This window comes from Tenrec ecaudatus, chromosome 2 (genome assembly GCF_050624435.1).
Source record: "Tenrec ecaudatus isolate mTenEca1 chromosome 2, mTenEca1.hap1, whole genome shotgun sequence".
Lineage (NCBI taxonomy): Eukaryota > Metazoa > Chordata > Mammalia > Afrosoricida > Tenrecidae > Tenrec > Tenrec ecaudatus.
The window spans coordinates 170607295-170630131 of record NC_134531.1 but is presented as its reverse complement, the minus strand read 5'-3'; the positions used below and the strand labels follow the sequence as shown (position 1 = coordinate 170630131).

The window sequence follows — 22837 nt, the reverse complement described above, 5'->3', positions numbered from 1 at the left end:
AGATAGTCTGTGATTCTCTGTCTGGGGCTACTCTTACCCAGAGACCAGTGTAGAGGGTTCTTGTAGCACATTTAATATTAACCTGACATTGCAGAGAAGCAGGGGAATAAAGCTGAAATGCAATGCGCACAGAGCCCATGGACGTGTGGTTCCTAGACATACCTGAACAATACTAACAATCTTCTCCCTTCCTTCTCACCCGCCCCTCGTCATCTCCTCTTCCTCCTCCTTCCTCGTGCTCTCCCTCGCCCGCAGATGCAGCAGCAGCAGCTGGTCGTCTCCTGGTTCGCCGTGGTGTTGCTGGCATCCCCCCTCATGGCCATATGGGAGCTGGAGAAAGATGGTAAGCAGCTTGTCTTTACCCTCTTGGGAGTGACAGGATTCTAATGCTGGACCCTAAGGCAGCTCCTGATGGGATGTCAGACAGAATGGGCAACACCCACACCCCGACACTGGATCTTTACTAGTGAGAGCCGGCGCCTGGGGACTAATATTTACCACTTTTACCTCTTGAGGTTATCTCCATTGTTTGGTTCCTGTGTTTCTGTAGACGGTGGTTCTCAACCTTCCTCATGCCACCAGCCTTTAATACAGTATTCACATTGTGGTGACCGCCCCAACCATAAAATTATTTTCGTTGCTACTTCATCATTGTAATTTTGCTACTGTTATGAATCAGGAAACCCCTGTAAAAGGGTCCTTCGACCCCCAAAGGGGTCGCGACCCACAGGTTGAGAACCACTTTGTAGATGGAAAGGAGATACAGATTTTGCCAGCACTGAAGTGGTGAAAGTAAGGACTGTGTCCTCCTACATCTCTCACACCTTCACTCAGCCGTCCACTTCTGACCAAGCACTGTGGATGGAAGCGGAGGGCTGAGATACAGTGACTTGGTTCCAGTTACGCTTCTGCCGTTATTGACTGTGTGACCGAACCTGGGTCACATCTCCACACCTGTGAACTAGCAGATACCAACTAATAGCTACCACACTGGTGAGTCGACTCATTATGAATGCTGAAGAAGGCGCAACAAGTGGAAAGGAGGAAATGCTAGCTAGCATGATTATTTTGGTTGTTGAAAAATACAATGACTCAAGAGAACCTTGCTTAACCCCTATATCCTCCTCTATAAAATAGGAACTGCCTCCTAAAATTGTAAGATCTGGAAAATTATGAATAATGCACAGAATGAGAATCTCCATTGATGAGCCCCCTGCAGAGAAAACGAAATCCTTAAACCCCAGTCAGACGATGGAGAAGGGATTATTATCTGGTCCTTTGGTCTAGGAAAATGACCAGTAACTTACATTGAATGGACCATAGGTCAGGCCAGGTGCTGTTTTTATTTTTAGTTTTTCAGGTAAGTCTAAAGTTAAACAGAACTACAAGGTAAAAGGTGGATACTGTTTTATGGTCATTTTTAAAACAAGGGAGCAGAGGCACATTGTGATTAAGTACCTTGCCCCCAATCCTCTCCAGGCGTCCTCAAACTATGGCCTGCTAGCCACATGTGACCCACTAAGAACATTTATCTGGCCTGCCGGGTGTTTTTGCCCCATATTTTTTACTTCAAAATACGATATGTATAGTGTGCATAGGAATTTGTTCATAGATTTTTTTAAACTATGGTCCGGCCCTCCAACAGGTCTGAGGGACAGTGAACTAACCCCTGTTTTTAAAAGTTTGAGGACCCCGATAGATCTTTGTAATTGGTTCCCCCTTTCCATCCCACCCTCCCTTTACCCTCACGGTATTGCCACTCTCACCACTGAAGGGGTCATCCACCCTGGATTCCCTGTGTTTCCAGTTCCTACCTGTACAAATGTACATCCTCTGGTCTAGCCAGATTTGTAAGGTAGAATTGGGATCATGATAGTGGGGGGAGAGGAAGCATTTAGGAACTAGAGGAAAATTGTATGTTTCATCGTTGCTACATGGCACCCTGACTGGCTCATCTTCTCCCCGAGACCCTTCTGTAGGGGAATGTACAGTGGCCTACAAGTGGGCTTTGGGTCACCACTCTGCACTACAGCCCTCATTCACAATGATATGATTTTTTTTTCTGATGATGCCTGATAACTGATCCCTTCGACACCTCATGATCGCACAGGCTGGTGTGCTTCTTCCATGTGGGCTTTGTTGCTTCTGAGCAAGATGGCTGCTTGTTTACCTTCAAGCTTTTAAGATCCAAGACGCTATATCTTTTGATAGCTGGGCACCATCAGCTTTCTTCACGACATTTGCTTATGCACCCACTTTGTCTTCAGCGATTGTATTGGGAAGGTGAGCATCATGAAATGCCAGTTTAATTGAACAAAGTATTCTTGAGTGGAGGCCCAATGTCCATCTACTACCTTAATACTAAACCTATATATATGCACATAGATCTATATCCACATCCTCATATATTTTTACATATGCACATGTCTTTATTTAGATCTCTATAAATGTCCTTTGCCTCCTAGCTCTTTCCTCTATTTCCTTTGACTTTCCTCTGTCCCACTATCATTTCATCCTTCATTTGGGTTTCAGTAATTCCTCTGGGTTACATTACCCTTGGTCACGCCCTAACAGGTCTCTTACACCCTCCTCACCACCAATTTGGATCACTTGTTTTTCCCTTGTACCTGGGTTTGTTAACACCACTACCTTTCTCCACACCTCCCCCTCTCCCATGTCACCCAGAATTGTCAGTCCCATTGTTTTCTCCTCCAGACTGTTCATGCAGACTATCTTATTTAGACAAACCTGTGGAGATAATAACATGCACAAAAACAAGATGGAGCAAAACCAAGCAACAAAAGAAAACAAAACAACAACAAACCAGTGACAAAAAAAAATCACACAGCAACAAGAAAGAAAAGCTTATAGTTAGTTCAAGGACTGTTTGTTGGCCTTTAGGAGTGTTGTCTGGTCCAGTCTGATGGGGTGCCAAGCCCTGGCCCCAAAGTCTATTTTTGGTATTCTCTGGGGACTTCATTGTTCTGTTCCCCTTGCTGTCTGTTCCATGCCCTTAGTGTTTTGGTTTTGCCTTGATGTGGTGGGATCAGATCAGGCACAATTCCCACACTGTGTCTCCAGTGTTGTCCCTCGCAGGGCTATGCGTCAGGGAGGGATGTCACGTCTCATAGTGGGGCCAGCCATATGGTCTTCTCTGTGGATTGGCTGCTCTGCGTGGGAACGTTGTCCTCAAGGCTTTGTGATGCGTCCCACCCTCTCTTCCTCCCCCTTCATTTGTTCTCTTGTGCTCTGATCAAACATGTCCCTCTCCCGGAGCTGAAGATTCAGTGCTGTCCTCTGAAATAAATTCTTCTTGGGGGAGGTGGAGGTGTCCACATAGTTGGGATTGAGGCTGGCCCCTCAGACCTCTCCATTGGTTTCCTACTCCATGCCAGCATGTTGCATTCACATCTTGGCAACTCCTTATTTCTTCCCTCCCTCTCTCAGGAACCCATCAATTGTGGATCACTTGTTGTTTCCTTGTCCCTGGGGTTTTTAACACCCACTTCCTTCCCACCCACCCCCACCTCCCCCGTTCCCAAGTCACCCCAGGGGGGCTAGGTCCAGTTGTTCTTCCTTCGGATTGTTTATCCCGCCTATCTTATCTAGATAGACCGGCAGAGATAATACTATGCACAAAAAAAAACAAGACAGAGCAAAACAAACTAACAAAGAAAACAAAACATCAACAACCAAAAAAGAAAGGCCTGTAAATAGCTCAAGGTCTTTTTTGTTGACCTTTATGAATGTTTTCCCATAGAGTCAGATGGGGCACCATGCCCTGACCCCAAAGTCTATTTTTGTTATTCCTTTGGGACTTCGTTGCTCTGTTCCCCTTGCTGTTCTGTTGCTGCACATCCTTAGTGTTTCGCCTCAGTGTGGTGGGATCAGATTGGGCACAATCCCACACTGTATCTCACTGTTGTCCCCATAGTGCTATGGGTCAGTGAGGGACGTTGTGTCTGGTACTGGGGCTGGGCCTATGGTCCTCTCTGTGCTTTGGCTGCTCTGAGAGGGATTACCGTCCTCAGGATTTGGTGGACCAGGATGTGCTCTCTTCTTTTCCCTTCATTTGCTCCTGTGTGCTCTGATCAGACATGTCCTTCTCCCTGAGCTGTAGCTTCGGGGCTGTCCTCTGAAGTGAATTCTTCTGGGGGGAGCAGGGCTCTCTACATAGTTGGGATTGTGGCTGGCCCCTCAGACCTCTCTATTGGTTCCCTGCTTCATGCCAATATGTCACATTCACGTCTTGGAGCATCGGGTGTGCTGGAAGTTTCTTATCTCCACCACACCTTTGCCAAAGACTTCAGTGGTGTTTGCATTTTTCAGTGTGCCCAGGTCTTCTCTATCTGCCAACAAATCCGTTTATTATTGCAGGTGATCTTCCAGTTAGTGAGCTGCCAAGGTCTTTCTGCTTCGGGGTTTCTAGACCTTGAGCCCAAATGGGGGCCAGTGCCCAGAGGCCATCTCAGCAAACATTTGCCAATATTTGTTATGAGAAAATCTATGCTTAGGCAGTGGAGACGCTGCCATGGTTTAGAGAAAACAGTCCAGAGTTCATCGAGCTTATAACCTAGTCCTCTCCCCCCCCTCCCCCATCCTTCAGTTTATGTTGTAGAGTTGGACTGGTACCCTGATGCTCCTGGAGAAATGGTGGTCCTCACATGTGACACTTTAGAAGAAGACGGAATCACCTGGACCTCTGACCAGAGCAGTGAGATCTTAGGCTCCGGCAAAACCCTGACCATCCACGTCAAAGAGTTTGAGCATGCTGGCCGGTACACCTGTCAGAAAGGAGACGAGGTTCTGAGCCATTCGCTCTTGCTGCTTCACAAAAAGGAAGATGGGGTTTGGTCCACTGATATTTTAAAAGACCAGAAAGGTAATCCCTTCCTCTTGGATATTGCTAGTGTTTTCTTCATAAGTTCATAGGCAATACAAAGAAAGGCAAGACGCAGTGAGTCTAGGTAGTGAGTTAGCATATACTCCTTACTGACACCGCCCAGGATCTCCAGTGTCCTGTGCTCTCTTAGCAGGATTGCATTATCAACCATCAAACTCTTGTTACGGGAGAGATTTGTGTTCAGGCTGAGTGCTTTCCCTGAGATGCTCTGTAGTGGTTGTGCATTGGCCCACTAGCCCCAAGGTCAGCAGTACGAAACCATCACCGACTCTCACGAGAAAGATGACGTTTTTTACTCCCATAGAGAGTTACAATCTTTCCTTGAGTCAGAATCAACTCAATGGCAGTGAGAAGATGCTTGCAGAAGCAGCCCTGGTTGTGAGGTCTGTGGGTTACACTCTAGGCTGCTAATCACACACAGCTCAGTAGTTCAGACCTACCAGCCACGGGTGAAGTTGTCTGTTCCTGTGAAGATTTACCACCTTGGAAACCCACCAGGACAGTTCTACTCTGTCCTATGGGGTTGTTATGATTCAGAATCAATTTGGTGGCAGTGTGTTTAGTTTGGAGTTTTTATTATTTCATGCCTGGTGGAAATGAATGAGTATGCATGGTGCTTTATATCAACACTGAGGTGATAACCTTGGGGAGGGGGGGATTAACACTACTCTCAGATGTGTTAGATGTCTATTATACCCTATCAACTCAGCATCCTATTGGGACCAACTGTCAGGAGAACTGTCACATTTCCCAAGAAAATATATGTAGGAACTTCACAATCTTTTTTCTTCTTCCAATCCAGAACCAAAAAATAAGACCTTTCTAAAATGCGAGGCCAAAAATTATTCTGGCCATTTCACCTGCTGGTGGCAGACAGCGATCAGTACCGATTTGAAATTCACTATCAAGGGCAGCAGAGGGTAAGTGAAACCCATGTGGCTTCCCAGCATTTTGCTAGAACTGTTTCATTCAGAAAATCAGGATGGACAAACTCAAACTCAATACTCCAAGCTTTTTCAGCCCCTCTCTTGCTCTAAATTGAGGAAAAGTTATGGAGATATAAGCCAATTGCTTGAACAAATGCACACGTTTGGACAGGATATTATCCAGGTCTGAGAATAGCCTAAGTTGTGTTTGAAGCCACTCTCGTCCAACTTGCCTAGAAATGCTTCATTAAGGCTCATAGCTCCAGAGGGAGGGATAAAAGGAGAAGCAGAAAATACAAATGACTTGCCACAATGGCACCTTGAGTCAAAAATAGAGTATAGATTGTGGGACTCTTAAGTTGACTCCAAAACTATGTGATCCCACTAGACATTTTCCTATGGTCACCTCAGCTTCTTTCTCTCCTGCTAATACCACCCCTGGGAAGCTAATGGAGCAGAAGAGTTCACTATCCGACACAGCTGCACCCATCTCCATGGAAACAGAACCGATGTTTTTGCCCATCTTTGTGACTCCCTGAATCCATGTGGGATGATGGAGCCAACCCTAGCCACTCAGCCTGACACCGACACCATTTCACTGGGTAAATTGACCTCGTGGTGGTAGTAGTGGTGGTAGCTGCTCATGGACAGCTCATGGGTGACAGTCGTGCTGCCCCATAGGATTTTCTTAGCTGTACTCTTTATAGAAGCAGATCCCACCTGTGCAGGTGGGTGAAACTCTCTAATTGATCAGCAGCCAATGCAAACCACTTGCACTGGTGGTGCTACCTAAATTAACCTCTGAGGCCTCATTTTCCACAGGTTTAAATGATCGCACTGACTTTTAAAGTGCTGTGCAAAGTGCACAGAGACACGGGTGTAAGTGTCCTGCAGCATTTGGGGTCATCAGCAGGGAAATGGCTCAATACGGGGTGCACTGTGTAGTTATTAAAATTAAATAGGCCAACCTATATTTTTTATAAGTCAGAATCAAGTCAACGACTTTTATGTTCGTTTGAGTTTGTATGTTTTGATGTGGAGAGCTCCCCCCGTACTATGTTCAAAGAGGGACATGGTGGTTACAAAGCATATATATATATATATAATCATTTGAGTCCACTTCATAAAAAATATATACACCTAAGTAGATATAGAGAAGGATATAGATGTAGTGCATAAAACATCTGTATATAGTATATAGGATTTTATAGACCTGAATATGTGATTATTTTGCATATTTCCTGGAAAAGTTCTGGGAAGCTCCAGCAAGCTAGGATTCGTATTTCTACCTGGGGAGTGAGCTTAGGGATGAAAAGATGGAAGAAGGAGACACACACACACACATTCATATGCATCTTTATCATTTTAATTTGAATAATTACTATGCATTGATTTTTTTCAAAGGAAAATAAGGCTCATGAATTTAAATGTTTAATAAAACATTTTGATCAAGGACTCTAGATCTAAAAATTTCCAGATTCATTCAGGCCAAAAGCGTATGCACACAGAGTTGCTTCCAAACATCTGTGTCAGGACCCTGAAACTCAGCTTGTTCTCATGGGGAGGACAGTTTGCCAGCCCTGGGAGAAATGACACCAGCTGGAGAAGGTGAGTTCTCAGACGCGGCCAGCTTCCCTGCCTCAATGGCTGCAGTCAGTAGAAACTCATACACAAACCGATAGCCATCCAATGGACGCTGACTCGGGGCAAGCCGCTCGTGTCAGAGGAGAAGTGTGCTCTGTAGGGCCTTCAGGGGCTGGTTTTCATGAGTAGTTGTCAGGCCTTTCTGTTGAAGATCCTCTGCAAGGACTGGAACCACCTGGTTAGCAGCTCCATCCCAAATGCATAACACATGATATTTGATTTGATTTCAGCTCTTCTGACCCCCAAGGGGTGACCTGTGGGGAGGTGACACTGTCTGAAGAGAAGGTCAGAGTGGACCACAGGGAGTATAAGAAGTACACGGTAGAGTGTCAGGAGGTCAGCGCCTGCCCAGCCGCCGAGGAGAGCCTGCCTATTGATGTGGTGGTGGAAGCTATTCACAAGCTCAAGTATGAAAGATACGCCAGCAGCTTCTTCATCAGAGACATCAGTGAGTTCGCTGGGGTTTTGCACTTAGGAACACAGACTTTATTGGTCACACATTCACCATGCCCCGGGCATTGGGCTGATTAATGGGCTACTACCCTTATCTCTTTTATTCTGCACCAAGGCGGGGAAGACAGTGGAGATGCTATGATCTATATTCTAAAGAGGGAGAAACTGAGTCTTAGATAAGCAACTGGCCCCAGGCCTCAAGGTAACTCAGACCCAGACCTTGTCACTGCAAAGGGAGGGCTCTTTGTGACCCTGTCTCTTCCTCTGCCCCGGAGGCCGCTCCTCTGATGAATCCAAGAACCCTTACAACATAACATTTATACTGAGGACTGGCACATCCCTCCTGGTGGCCACTATTCCCTGCCAGTCTCTCTCGAGCACTGAGAGAGAGAGAGAGAGAGAGAGAGAGAGAGAGAGAGAGAGAGAGAGAGAGAGAGAGAGAGAGAGAGAGAGAGAGAGAGAGAGAATTTGTCTGTGAATATACACTCTTAGATTAGACTTTTATTTCACTTGGCAAATACAGATCTTGGTCATTTATCCTTCTCTTTTTCATTCACTCCTGGAGCCAGCTCTACGAAATGAGCGCTATAGACCCTGCTCAAGTCTGAGTCTTTGTGGAGGGGTTACCCTTGGTGGGTGGAGGAGAGTGGGATCGACTTCACGTGGTGTGGCCAAGGGAAGGGGTGGTCAGCTGAGACCTAACGAGATTGCACTCAGAAAAGAGAGGAGACTCTCGTAGAGCAATTACAAGGTGCCATGGCCTCCAGACGGAGTCTAATGAGTCCACGTACCTTCCATAGAATGTCTCTTCCTCTAGGAAAAGGTAAGCCTGATTAGGACCAAGTCTTGGGGCAAGTATCCTGCAGGCCTTGCCTAAAAGGCTCTCCCCTCATGCTCTGTGAGAGGCTCAGCAGCGCCCCATGCTTGGTGCTGTGGCGATGATGGGCTCTCCGGGCATTACCCGGAGGTGAGCATCTTGCTCTCTCAGAACCTTCAGAGCGCAGACAGAGGTCATGAGGGAAGTGGCCCCCAGAGTGCAGGGATGAGAAGACTTCAGAGTCTGTGATGATTGCCCAGGGCTGCTCTCCATGGGCACCGGCAGTCCAAGCATCTCACGTCTGCCAGCTGGTTTATTCCATTTGCCAAGAGATACTATGGTCCCAGCTGTTCAGTAGCTAGGCACTTTGGGCACTGTGGCCCCACGTTGTTCCAGACTCCAGGTGAGTAGGATGCCCTCACTGCCTGGCAGATGCTGGGCGGGGAGTGGGGGAGCAGCTGTGGCAATAGGAGAGCATGAACGAGAGGGTGCAGCGGCTGGCTGGGAGGGAAAGAGGGTATCGCGCTCCAGTCCAATTCCCAAAGATGACAAGTGAAGCCCTGCGGATCCTCCCGGTGCTGGAGTTTTAGAAAAGAGAGTGGTAGTGGTCGCATGTAAGGACTTTATGTGGTGAATTTCATTTCATACTTACAACCACTTATGAGGTGGAAGCCAGCACAAAATCAATTTTCCAGATGAAAATGGTGCTCAGAGAAATGAAGTAACTACCCTACGGCCCCACGGCAGGTAAAAGATGAAAGGAGAAACAGAAGCCCCAAGCCCCATCAGGAAAATCTCTATCTTCAGGAGCCCTGGTGGCGTAATGGGTTATGCATGGGGCTGCTGACCACGAGATGCGCAGTTCAAACCCACCAGCTGCTCCATGGGGAAAAGATGAGGTTTTGTGCTCCCATAAAGATTCACAGTCTCAGGGACCCATCGGGGCGGTTCTACCCTCTCCTATAGGCTCGCTATGAGTTGGAATTGACTCAATAGCAGTGAGTGTGAATGAGTTCTCTTCTTCCACAGTCAAACCTGACCCACCCAAGAACCTGCAGGTGAAGCCACTAGCCAATTCTCGGCATGTGGAGGTCAGCTGGGAGTACCCGAACACCTGGAGCACCCCACATTCCTACTTCTCCCTGACATTCTGTGTCCAGGTACAGAGCAAGAACAAGAGAGAAAGGGTAAGGCGTGATTCGTGTGTGATATATTCTGTGGTCAGATTGAAGCAGGTCAGAGCAGATGATTGACAATACAAAACAACTTTCTTAGCACATTCCATGGGTCCCATGTATTATCCACTTAATCGTCAACACTGCTTCCTAAGGAAAGGCATTGAAGCCCAGAGAGGCTGTGACTTATCCAAGTTCATTCAGCTCGCAAGTGGCAGAGCTAGGACACAAACTCGGTCCAAAAGACACGAAGCCGTCACCCAGTCACTGTTGCCTCCAGGATCACTGATCATGAATCTTTGCATGCAGAATTAGTCCTCCGTGGATAATAGAATTGATCATAGAACATCCATGCTGTGGCTCAATTGAAAATAGGTAACTCTCACCTGCTCCAGGTGTTAGCTTATTTTCTTGAACGAAATGTGGGCACTGCCATAGGCTGAGACCTTCAAACTTTCTTCTCTTGACTTCAGAATGCTGCAAAGGGCCCAGAGGCAAATCTGACGGAGCCCTAGAGCTCCTGGGACCCCACTTGTAAAACCGCTGCAAGAGACCTTAGACAGCAAATCATTGGCATGTGGCAGAAAGCCTTTGGCATGTCAGACAGCTGTGGTGGGGTTGGCCCTGCACTCATGATGATCACACGCACAAGGCAATCACAACATTGTGATCCATTATGTTGTCATTGGCTATTTTTTTAAGTAGATCACCAGGCCTTGCTTCCTAGTCCCTCTTAATCTGGCACCAACACCAAAGCCTGTTCAACATCCTTGCAACACACAGCCCCCACTGAGGAAAGGAAGCTGCCTGTGCGTGAGGTGTCTGGGCTGGGGATCAAACCCACATTTCCTGTACCCAGGCAAGGATTTATCCTGGAGCCAACACTGGCCTGGAGTGGGTCAGTCACCCCTGAAAATTTCAGCAGGTTAGGGGATTTTACCTAACCGTGGTTTAAAAGCTTTGATGACTAGCTTCCCTCTTTGTAGCACCTCACCTTGATAGGTAATATTTGCTGAGCGCTTTTACAAGGTAAAGACTTTGCTATTAGGGTCACCTTTCACTTTCACACCTCTGCGAGGCGATCTTTTTTATTATTATCCCCATTTTATAAATAAGGAAGCTGAGACACTAGGAACCTAAAGCATTTCCCTGAAGTCACAAGTGCGTACACTCCTTTCTCACACGTGAACATGGTTACGGCCCAGAAGCCAGGCCATGATGCGAAGAACAGCATTATGTGAAAATGGAAGATGAGGGATTGAAACTGCTGACCTTTCAAGTAGCAGCCAAGTGCTTTCACCCCTGTGCCACGCAGATGCCACACAGACCTCTGCCAGTAGGTGGCAGAAGGTCTACACCCTCCCCAGTGACTTGCAAATGTGGTATCCTAAGATCTGGGTGTGATTGTTTGGGGAAGCTGTCCTGTGCAGGAATACAGGCTGCCTGCCTGATGGCCATGTTGGCACAGGGCACTCACAGATTGCACTGCACTTTACAGAAAGACAAAGCCTGCATGGACAAGACCTCGGCCAAGGTTACCTGCCATAAAGACGCCACAGTCCGAGTACAAGCCCGGGACCGCTACTACAGCTCCTTGTGGAGTGATTGGGCATCTGTGTCCTGCAGTTAGGTGAGTGCCCCAGACGTGTAGACCGTGAACCTGGCCATAGGGCAAGGAGAGCGAGGGGCGCTGCAGATGGGCAGTGGCAAATGGCATTCCCAGCACACCATGGCCAGAGTCTGAAACATGCATTTGTTCATTAACAGGCTTTATTTGACACCTATATTGTGCCAGGCACTGTGCTGAGCCAGGAACGCAGCAGTAAGGGCCTACGTTCTTTCTAGCTGCCACAGAGTCTATTGCGGCTCATAGTACATCCAGGTGACAGAGCAGAATTACCCCATCAGGTTTTCCTGGTTGTAATCTTTACAGCCGCAGATTGTCATGGTTTTCTCCCACAGAGCCAGTAAGTGGTTTCAGACTGCCAGCCTTGCTGAACTGCTTGTGCCACCGGGATCCCTACAGGGGAAAGCAGAGGCAGAAGAGTGCGGTGGGCAGGGATCAGAAAATTGAGGGCCTCCAAGCTAGCTTCAGGAATGCGAATCATATGATAGGGGCACTAGGGAGCCATGACTGGGCATTAAGCAAAGAAGTGGCATGATCAGATACTGTTTTAAGAAACCGCGCAGGTGAGCCTCTGGGGAGGAGCATGGTATTTGGCCACAGAAGGAGGGGCTGGGCCCTTTGAGGTGGAATCCCTAACAAACCAACTGCCCAGGGGAAGCTTTTATGATATAAGAAGGGCTTGGTGCTGTGTTTCTCACCTATATTTTACCATTCTCTTTCAGGTTATAATTCCTGGAAGAAATATTTTTTATGTCATAGCCAAAAAACATTCTATTTTTCTGATTTTCTTTATTTTTTAGAAGAGTATAATAATATCTTTGGTATATTTTTATATTTAAATGCAAAGTGCTGATTGAAACAAACAGCTAATTTATTTATAGACTGGCCAGCTCTCGAGTTGCCACTGACCTTCATGCTGTTTTACATACAAGTAATTTATATATTTATTATTTTGTAACTGTTGCTTAACATCTGTGTGCAAAATGCATCCAATGATTTCAAGACCTGATACAGAAGGCCCACTGGCCCTACTATGCCAAAAAAAATGTGAATTTTCATATTATTTATCCTGACCACTTTATCCAGCGAGGCTTCGAGTGCACTGGTTTTATGACAGCCAGTGAGCACACTGTGTGCTGACGTGAGCACAAGCATCTATTCGTAATGGATGGGCCTAAGAGATGTGGAAATAGACACACTGCGGGGTGCTTGCAGGAGAGGCTGTTTCCAACATCCAGGAAGACTTCCCTGCCCCATCTTGTCTCGGGATGTCTCAGGAAAGCTACTTCTGAGCAGGTGTATCTTTTGGGTGCCTGCACTGAGAGAAGACCTGCAATGTGTGACGCTGGAATTAAGCTTCAGCCTTGCTGGCAGTCGCCCCTCCCACTGGTCTGAGGCAGGAGAAGGTGTGCAGAGTTGCCTGGGATAGTTCAAAGGGCTTATGATTCAAGAGGAAGGGCAGATGCCGAAGGGCTGCCACCAGGTCGACTCTGGAGATGGGGCTAAGGAGGAGGCGTTGTCAGACCCTCAGGCTGCTGCGCACTGACCGAGTGAAAAAACCGACCGAGAGGCACAGAAAAGGATGAAGAGCAAGCAGCCTGTTGGTCACCCTCAGGGAGTCTCACGAGATACCACAGACTGGCTTGGCGGTGAAGGTGCTATTTTTAAGTCAGAAAAAGTGCTTTTGATAAAGTGGTTGTGCGTGGTTTCTATTTATTTATTATTTATTTATTTTGACATTCCAAACCTGACCTAATAAAAGGATAACTCCCTTTGCGATTGTTTGCAGTCGTCTTCTTGTAGCTCCTGTACCCACGTTTGCCTGGGGGGGCAACTTGCTGCCTGTCATTTAAGAATCGCCCTCCTTACAGGGCTTCCCTGTCCGGTTTGTACACTTTCTCTTTGCTTCCTAGCATTCCCAAAGTCGGTGTCCTATGGAACTCAGGGAACGCCCCTGTAATCTGAGCAGGGCCCCCCTGCAAGGGCACTGCAGTGTAGTCTGTCCGCCCTGAGGCTGGAGTGCTCTTGAATATGCACTTCTGCTTTCACCTTTCATCCTGGTTTACCCGAAACCAAAACCAAAAACACAGCTGTCCCGTCAATGCCAACTCACTCACCGCGACCCTATGTGTGCCAGGGGCTGCTGCCCACGGCTGTCCTGGGCTATAATATCCAATAAATCCCATCACCACGCTTCTTTTCCAGGGGGGCACTGGCTCGATTTGAACTGTCTACCTTTCTCAAACTCAGAATATCACTGCTATCAGGACCCTTTAACGCAGGCTGGACCCGCCCCTGTAGGTTTCCAAGACTGTAGCTCTTTGTGGGAGTCAAAAGCCTCATGGGGCAGCTCAGCATCGTGAACGAAATAATAGAGTGGTGAGCACCCCCTCTGATAGAAGCAGTTCTGGTATTTGCTGAGGCTTGGCAGCCGTGGGCTTGGAAAGTTCCAAGAAACGTCATGCTCGCCTCCCTAAGCGACGCTGCTCCTGGTAAACTTTATGAGAAGCATGAAACGTGGGCCTCCCGATCCGAAAGGCTAACATGCTCCATCTAGTTCTGTGCCCGGGGTGAGAAGGAAAGAGGACCGGTGTAATGAAAGCCACCCAGGCATGCTTGACAGAGAAGGGAAGGTGGGCACTTCGAGGGCAAAGAATGGACAGGATCAGCCAGTTTGGGTCCTGCTGAAAGAACAAGAGGTAAGATTGGAGCGCAATTCCCTGCTCTCTTTGTGAGAAAGGACGTCGAAATCCTGGACACAGTATTGGTTCCTCTTGGTCACTGGCAGACCATGATAAACTCCTTGTCTGGGCCATACGCAAATGGGTCTCTTGCACGAGAACTGGGACGGACCGCCTTATTCCATGAGTTTACCAGTAGGCTGTCACAGGATTTTAACAGACAAACGCCCAAGAAATCCCATCTGTGCTCCTTCAGCAAGAGAAAGGGCTTTATTATTCGATTTTGCAAAATCGGGCGCCCAAGCTCTGAGACAAATTGAGCAAAATGGCTGGGGGGGGGGCGTGGATATGCCTCACAGGTCCTCTGCAAGTATTTTATCCCGTAGTTCGCAAGCCCCCTCCCCGGTTCCTCGCTGGCTGAATACGATGGGGTTATCAATCTTTCCTGAGCGTCATCTAAGAGCCACGCCCCCCACACACCCGCCTTTCTTAATTCATCCGGTTCCCACATTCCACACCCAAGGTGTCTGAGCTCTAGTGGGTGCCTAGTGGGTGCCCTGGTGTTTTAGTAACTGCTCTCTGCTTGCTGAAGATGGACGAGCCTGGTGACTGCTTTCTCACATCGTGAACGGCTAGTTCACACAAGGGGCCCCTTTGCAATAGCAGGGTAATTATAAAGGGGCAAGTACTGAGAGGCCTCGTCCTACGTGTTTCCTGAAGTTCTTGTTCTACTCTGCTCCAGGCCCGGCGGAACGAGGGGATGGCCTTGTCATCCTGCCCATTTGAAATACACCGTCTTGTGGAGGAGTCCGCGCTTCACAGCATGCTGCGGGTTCATGACAACTACATGGCCTCCACCAGAGGCTTTCCAGGCTTGTAGTGAACAACGCTACATCAGTCATCGCATTTCGAAAGCTCAGAATCCTAGGGAGCTTTCAAAGTTCACAGCCATCATGGGGCAGAGCTACAGCAGAAAACCTACATCTTCAGGCTCCCATCAAGCCCTGGGCTTTGCTAACCCAGTCCGTCAGCATTTGATTTATTGGGTATGTGCAGAGGCTTTTCTTTTAAGCAGCTTCTCCAGCATAGTCTTTACTTTTGCTTTTTCTCTGGACACTGCAGAATGTATCTGACATCCAAACCTAACAGCGAAGGGTTTGGAGCCTTGAGACTGGCCTCCAGGTCTGGCCGGACCTGCTAGGTGACTATGTGGCATGGAGCAGGACGTTGGACACAGCCACTTTCTTGAGTCCATTCCCATGTCCATATCCCTGTCCCCTGATGCTCCTCTTCAGACAGAAATGTTGGCAAGCTGAGTCATCACTTTGCTACAGAGCAAAGACTGAAGCCCTCGTTCTCTCTGGCCAAAGAGATGGAAGAAAATTCTACTGGGGATTTTGGAGCAGTCTTTGGGTTTTGTGATAACAGTAACAGGAGCCTTTTCATGAATAGCATCAGGCCTCCTTCCTTCCTCCTCTGGAGCATACAAAATTCCAGGAGGTATAAAGAACACTCTGAAACCAGCCGTGAGGATGAAAGTCACTATGCTAAGAGTGTACAAAGAAAAAGAGTCTGGGGTGCAAGCGACATCACTGGGCAACTAAACCAACCCTTTTAACTCCCTATTCCAGGCTTCTTGCTACATGAGAAAGATAGACACCTATTTGTTTTTAAAATAGAAATTAAATAAACAGAAATATATAAACAAGACTTTCTCATCCACATCCAGTCCTTAGAGGTACCATTGATAAAATAGCTGGCCAAGTCAGGAAAAGGATCCCAATCAGCAAAGGACAGGGTCAGGGGGCCAGAGGACCTGGGTCTGCTGCTCACAGCAGGCATGACCCTGGGGAAACAAAGCCTTGTTTAACTTCCAAAGATGCTGGTGGGGTGGAAGCCAGAGAACAAACAGGAAAATGAACGTGAAGGCCCTCTGAAATCTGCAAGAGCTACCCCTCACCCCCCATATTAAAGAAGTGGGGAAACTAAGGCCAAATATGAACATAAAGGCTGCTATCACTCTGTGAAGCAGGGGTCTCACCCTACAATGACAGATAAGGAAACCAAGCTAGGGTGTGGCTGCCAGAGCACCTTGAACCTCAGCAAACTCGCCACCTCTAGGAAGAGTGGGGTAGGTGGCTCCGTCGGACTGGTACCTCTGTTTACCCATCACTCAGCAAACAGGGTCTGAGTTGCTGCTCTGACCCTGACACTGTCCTTACTCCTCAGGATCCAAACTAACCACTTTGTGTGGGGTCGATTGCGACTGATGGAAACTCCATGTCTGTTCATAATAGAATTCTGTCCCATTGGGCTTTCAATGCTGATTTTTTGGAAGTAGATCACCAGGTACTTTCTGGTAGACCTTTCGGTTAGCAGAGGAGCGTATTAACTGTTTGTCCCTCCCAGGGACACCTACTCTCAGGAGGAAGGAGTGAGAAAAATTGTCCTCATGCATTTCCTGGTCTCCACAGCTCCCAAATGCTGGCAATTCTTTTTTACTTTTAATAATTTTATTAGGGACTCATACAACTCTTATCGCAGTCCATAGATACATCAAGTATGTAAAGCACATTTGTACATTCATTGCCCTCATCATTCTCAAAACACTTGCTCTCCACTTAAGCCCCTGGCATGAGGTCCTCATTTTGTCCCCTCTGTCCCCGCTCCCTCATGAACCCTTGATAATTTATAAATTATTATTTTGTCATACCTTGCCCTGTCCGACTTCTCCCTTCACCCACTTTTTTGTTGTCTGTTCCCCAGGTAGGAGATCACATGTCGATCCTTGTAATCAGTTGCCCCTTTCCAACCCACCTCCCTCTACCCTCCCAGTATTGCCACTCAGACCACTGGTCCTGAAGGGATCATCTGTCCTGGATTTCCTGTGTTTCCGGTTCCTATCTGTACCAGTTCACAGCCTCTGGTCTAGCCAGACTTGCAAGATAGAATTGGGATCATGATAGTGGGGGGTGAGGAAGCATTTAGGAACTAGAGGAAAGTTGTTTTTTAATCATTGCTACATCACACCCTGACTGGCTCGTCTCCTCCCTGAGACCCTTCTGTAAGGGGATGTCTAGTGGCCTAAAAATGGGCTTTGGGTCTCCACCCCACACTCCCCTCTTCATTCACTATGATATGATTTTTTTGTTCTTTGATGCCTGATAACTGATACCTTCAGCACCTCGTGATCACACAGGCTGGTGTGCTTCTTTCATGTGTGTTTTGTTGCTTCTGAGTTAGATGGCCACTTGTTTACCTTCAAGCCTTTAAGACCCCAGATGCTATATCTTTTGATAGCTGGGCACCATCAGCTTTCTTCACCACAATTGCTTATTCACCCACTTTGTCTCTAGCAGTTGTGTCAGGAAGGTGAACATCATAGAATTCCAATTTAATAGAAGAAAGTATTCTTGCATTGAGGGAATACTAGAGTGGAGGCCCAATGTCCATCGGCTACCTTCATACTAAGCCTATAAATATAGGCACATAGATCTATTTCCCCATCCTCATATATATTTGCATATGTACATCCCTTTATCTAGACCTCTATAAATGCCCTATGCCTCCCAGCTCTTTCCTCTATTTCCTTTGACTTTCCTCCTGTCCCACCATCATGTTCAGTCCCCACCTGGGTTTCAGAAATTCCTCTTACATTACCCTTGATCATGTCCTACCAGGCCTCCCACACCCTCCTCATCACCGATTTGGATCACTTGTTGTTCCCTTGTCCCTGGGTTTGTTAACATCACTACCTGTCCCCCACCTGCCCCTCTCCCATGTCCCCCAGAACTCTCGGTCCCATTGTTTTCTTGTCCAGATTGTTCATCCAACCTATCTTATTTAGACACACCTGTGGAGATAATAACATGTACAAAAACAAGACAAAGCAAAACAAAGCAACAATATACAACAAAATAACAACAAACCAAAGACAAAAAAAAACACAAGAAAGAAAAACTTTTAGTTAGTTCAAGGATCATTTGTTGGCCTTTAGCAGTGTTTTGCAGTCCAGTCTGGGCACCAGGACCTAGCCCCAAAGTCTACCTTCAGCATTCCCTGGGGATTTTGCTGCTCTGTTCCCTTGCTGTTCTGTTGTAACCTCTTAGTGTTTTGCCTCAGTGTGGCGGGATCAGATTGCGTGCAATTCCCAACTGTGTCTCTGGTGTTGTCCCCTGTAGGGCTGTGCGTCAGTGAGGGACGTCATGTCTCATAGTGGGACCGGCCATGTCGTCCTCTCTGTGGACTGGCTGCTCTAATCGGGAACACCGTCCGCAAGGCCTAGTGGGCCAGGATGTGCTGCACTCTCTCCTCCTCCCCCTTCATCTGCTCCCGTGTGCTCTGATCAGATAAGTCCCTCTCCAGGAGCTGCGGATTCAGTACCCTGATTTGAGATAAATTCTTCTGGGGGGAAGGGCAGCTTTCCACGTAGTTGGGATTGGGACCGGCCCCCCAGACCTAGCCACTGGTTCCCAACTACTCACTGGCATGTTGCATTCACATCTTGGAGCACTAGGTTGAAGTCTGGTCCCTCTTTCCCTGTGGAGATATAAACAATACCCTCCCCTTGGGTGGGTTAGTGCCCTGTGCCTCCTCTACCCATTTCTTTTTTATGATTATTATAATTTTCCTTTCCCCACCTCCTTTTTAGTTGCCTACTATGTGTATCCCTGTATTTGGTCTGGTCCCAGCCATATTACCTGGTCCTCACCCCAGGAATGTTTGTATACAGTAGCTTTTTCCCTATGCCCCTTTTACCAAATGCTAGAAATTCTAATCTCAGCATGCCAGTTTTTAAAGGTCAGAGGTACTATTAAATGATATAGTCAATTTAATGTGACTGACACAGCACCTGCAACTCAGGAAATGATAATTTTCTCCACTGGCGGAGGTACAAAAACAACTATGAGCCAGCTGCTAAACAAGAGGTTGGTGACTTGAACCCACCCACCTAGTGACTCCGTGGGAGAAAGACCAGCTGATCAACTCCAGGAACGACCACAGCCTCAAAAATTGATGTCTGTCATGTGGGGCCACTAGGAGGCGAAAGCAGCTCAATAGGATCTAACACGAACTTTTCAAGCCTCGGTTTTTTCACCTGTAAAATGGAAAATAACATGACCTATCTCCTACAGTTTAAAAAAAAGGAAGAATGCTGTCAGCATATCTTAAATTAAAAGAGCTAAAGAAAAAGTCAAGCCTCGAGTTGAAAGACTCTATGGAACAAAATATTGAGTGAGGCATGAAACTTTACTAAAACATGGAAAGAACACACGGAGTCGCTGTGCCAACAAAAATGCGTCTACACTCCACCATTTCAGAAAGTAGGATATGAGCAAGAAACTATGGTACTGAAAGAAAAAGATCAAGCTGGACTGAAAGCATTAGCCAAAAAGGCTCTAAGAATTGATGGAATGCCAATGGGCATGTTTCAACAAGCTAATGAAGCACTTACTGATTTATGCCAGGAAATTTGGAAAATGGCTACTTAGTCAATGGACTGGAAGAAAATCATATTAGTACCCATTCCAAAGAAAGGTGGCTCAACAGAATGCACACACTATAGAACAACATCACTGATGTCACATGCAACTATAATTTTGCTGAAGATCATCCAACAAAGGTTTCAACTGTACATTGACAGGGAGTTGCCAGAGGTTCTGACCAGATTCAGAAGAGGAACATGGAACAAGAGATATTACTGATGTCAGATGAATCTTGTCTAAAGGCAGAGAATACCAGGCAGATGTTTATGTGCCTCAGTGGCTATTTCGAGGCATCCGACTATGTACACCATAGCAAACTATGGATGGCCTTGAGAAGAAAGAGAATTCCAGACCATTTAATTGTGCTCATGGGAAACATGTATGTGGATCAAGAGGCAGTTGTGCTAACAGACCAAGGAAGTATTACATGTTTTAAAGTCGTTAAACATGTGCATCGAGGTTATATCCTCTCAACATACTTATTCAGTCTGCATGCTAAACAAATAATCACAGCACCTGTATTGTGTGAAGAAGAATGGGCCCTCAGGACTGGAGGAAGGCTACTAACCACTCTGATATACAGAGGACACAACCTTGCTTGCTAAAAGCTAAGAGGACTTAAAATACTTTCTGAAGAAGATCAAGAACTGCAGCCTTCAGTATGAATTACAACTCAACATAAACAAGACCAAAATCCTCACAACATCATAAATGGAGAAGAGATTGAAGTTGCAAGGATTTCACCTTGCCTGGATTCACAGGGAATGCTCGTGGAAGCAGCAGTCAAGAGATCAAACGATGCACTGCCCTGGGACAATCTGCCGCAGAAGCCCTCTTTCCAGTGTTGAAAACCAACGGTGTTACTTTGAGGACCTAGATGTGCCTGCCTCACGCCAGGGTGTTTCAATCGCCTCATGCAGGTGAAAGTTGGACGTTGAATAAGGAAGACTGAAGAAGAATAGATGCATTTGAACGCTGGTGCTGGCGAAGAACAGAGAAAGTGCCCTGAAAAAGAAAGAAAGAAGAAAATACCATGGACTGGCAAAAGAACAATCAAATCCGCCTTAGAAATTCAGCCACAATGTTCCTTAGAGGCAAGGAGGACAAGACTTTGTCTTCCGTACTTCCGACATGTTACCAGGAGTCCCTGGCAAAGTGGAGAGGCAGCAAAAAAGAGAAGGGCCCTGGACAAGGAGGACGGACACTGGCTGCATCCGTGGGCTCAAACAGAAGAACAGTTGTGGGGATGGAGCGGCTTGGGACAAGTTTCTTGGTGTTGTATGTAAAGGTAGCTGTGAGGTGGCATCGGACAACGTAACCACACCTCTTCGGGTGGCTCTGGGGATTCAGTGAAATGTTTAGAAACGCATTCAATAAATGTATTATTGTATTTGATATATAACCTGACAGGAGTGCAGTTTTGCACGCTGCACTTTTGGGAGGTGGAGGAATGGAGGAGCAGTTGTTACAAGGTCACCTTGGCTTCTCTGGAACCAAGCTGGGCGGAGAGAGCAGGAATCAGTGGGTGGGGGGAGGGGGGCAGAAAGAGGTGCTTTGCTGGCCGTTCACAAAGGCCTCTCCAGGGCAGAACCTCTTACAAATAAAGCCGCAGAAGCAAAGGGCCCAAGCCCTGCCATGGGGGATTTCACAAGCTACCGCGAGAGGGCCAAGCACAGGGACTGTATTAAAATAAAAGTTTGGCTGAGGTAAGAGTGTAAGTCACCTAAATATTTCTTTTTACAAAGGTTTCCAGCTCCCTAAGGGAGCCTCTTCATTCCCTTTTCATCTTCCTAGACATAATAATTGGCATAAACTTACCAATTCACCTTACCTATAAATCAGACTTTAATCATCTCCATTCATTTCAGCGCAGCCCTACTTCCAGGACAGCCTTTGTGAGCAAAATGAATTTGGACAAGACGTTCCTATTATACCGCAGAAATGAATTCTCTCTCTCATGCTCATAAAACGCAAGCATAAAATCGGCATTCAGGCTAAAGGAGAAGAAACCAGGCGCACATACTGAAAGCCCTTCTTCTGCGGGAGGCGGGCCTGATTTGCATTTACCTTCACGCAGGCCTGGGCGCTGCTGACAGACAGACGCGGTCCTTCTGGCAGCGCTCCCTCCGCAGCCTCTCCACCAGGTGCGGGCTTGGCAGTAGGTGGCGGCCTGGAGGGCACTGCGGCGGCTGGCCATTCTCTCCTGCCCCTTGCATAAGGCCCCTTCCATAGCCTCCCCTGCCTTCCTCCTAGCCCACCTGGCACCATCCCTGGCAGCTGCTAACCTGGGTAGAGGGCGGGGCTGGGGAACGGAACCTTTGCCTACTGCGGCTTTAGGGTTTGAGCTCCAGGAAGCGGAGTCAGACGCTGTTCCCTCGGCTTCCTCCTTTTACAGCCAGGCCACATGCAGCAGGGGAGCAGCAGAAGCGAAGCGCAGGCACTGCTGGAAGAAGCCAAGAAGTGAGCACTTGACCCTAAACAAGGAGAAACAGCAATAACAGCAAAAAAACATCGCTCTGAGTCACCTGGCTCCTGTTTTGAACCCACGTGAGAGTAGAAATGCCCCACAGGGGGTCGTGGCTGTGGTCTTCTTTTTTTTTTTCCTTTCTTTCTTTTTAAAAATTTAATATCTATATCAGATCATAGTTCCGTCACATCCAGGAGAATTGTACAATTCCCACCACAATCAGCTTTCCAGCACGGTGTTTTTACATGGGCTCCTATGGCTGTGATCTTTATGAAGACAGATCGCCAGGCCTTTCTTCCCAGATCTTGCAGGGTGCCTTCCAACAGCCAATCTTTGGGTTCGTGGGTGAGTCCGAACCATTCACACTGCCTGGGCACCTGGGATCAAACCTCTGCACCTCTGCTCATTAGCTGGGTGCTTTGGCAATTCTTTTGCCTTTTTGTGCCTGGACTTGGTGTCCTGACTCCCAAGCAAACATGCCAGTAATGCCACTGCTTCCCAGAGGCGCTCAGAGCATGGCGAGAGCGCCTGGCAAATACCGTATTTCCCAAAAAATAAGACACTGTCTTATATTAATTTTTTCTCAAGAAGACATGCTATGGCTTATTTCCAGGGGATGTCTTATTTTTCTAAAGTATGGTACACTAATCTACATTCA

At 47.2% G+C, this 22837-nt stretch overlaps 1 protein-coding gene across 1 annotated transcript; it reads left to right on the top strand.

Moving 5' to 3' along the window:
• Positions 1–255: 255 nt before the first annotated feature.
• On the top strand, positions 256–11548 carry IL12B (interleukin 12B). The gene is made up of 6 exons (XM_075543177.1): positions 256–343; positions 4607–4882; positions 5706–5823; positions 7704–7921; positions 9773–9930; positions 11417–11548. Exons 1-6 carry the CDS (start codon positions 256–258, stop codon positions 11546–11548), a joined length of 990 nt encoding a protein of 329 aa, XP_075399292.1.
• Positions 11549–22837: the final 11289 nt, after the last annotated feature.

Excerpts from the sequence above, each read along its gene's own strand:
- IL12B (XM_075543177.1), top strand. The coding sequence starts at position 256 with ATGCAGCAGCAGCAGCTGGTCGTCTCCTGGTTCGCCGTGGTGTTGCTG. Across the intron at positions 344-4,606 it reads ATGGGAGCTGGAGAAAGATG|TTTATGTTGTAGAGTTGGAC; the intron begins GTAAGCAGCTTG and ends CCCATCCTTCAG. Across the intron at positions 5,824-7,703 it reads ACTATCAAGGGCAGCAGAGG|CTCTTCTGACCCCCAAGGGG; the intron begins GTAAGTGAAACC and ends ATTTGATTTCAG.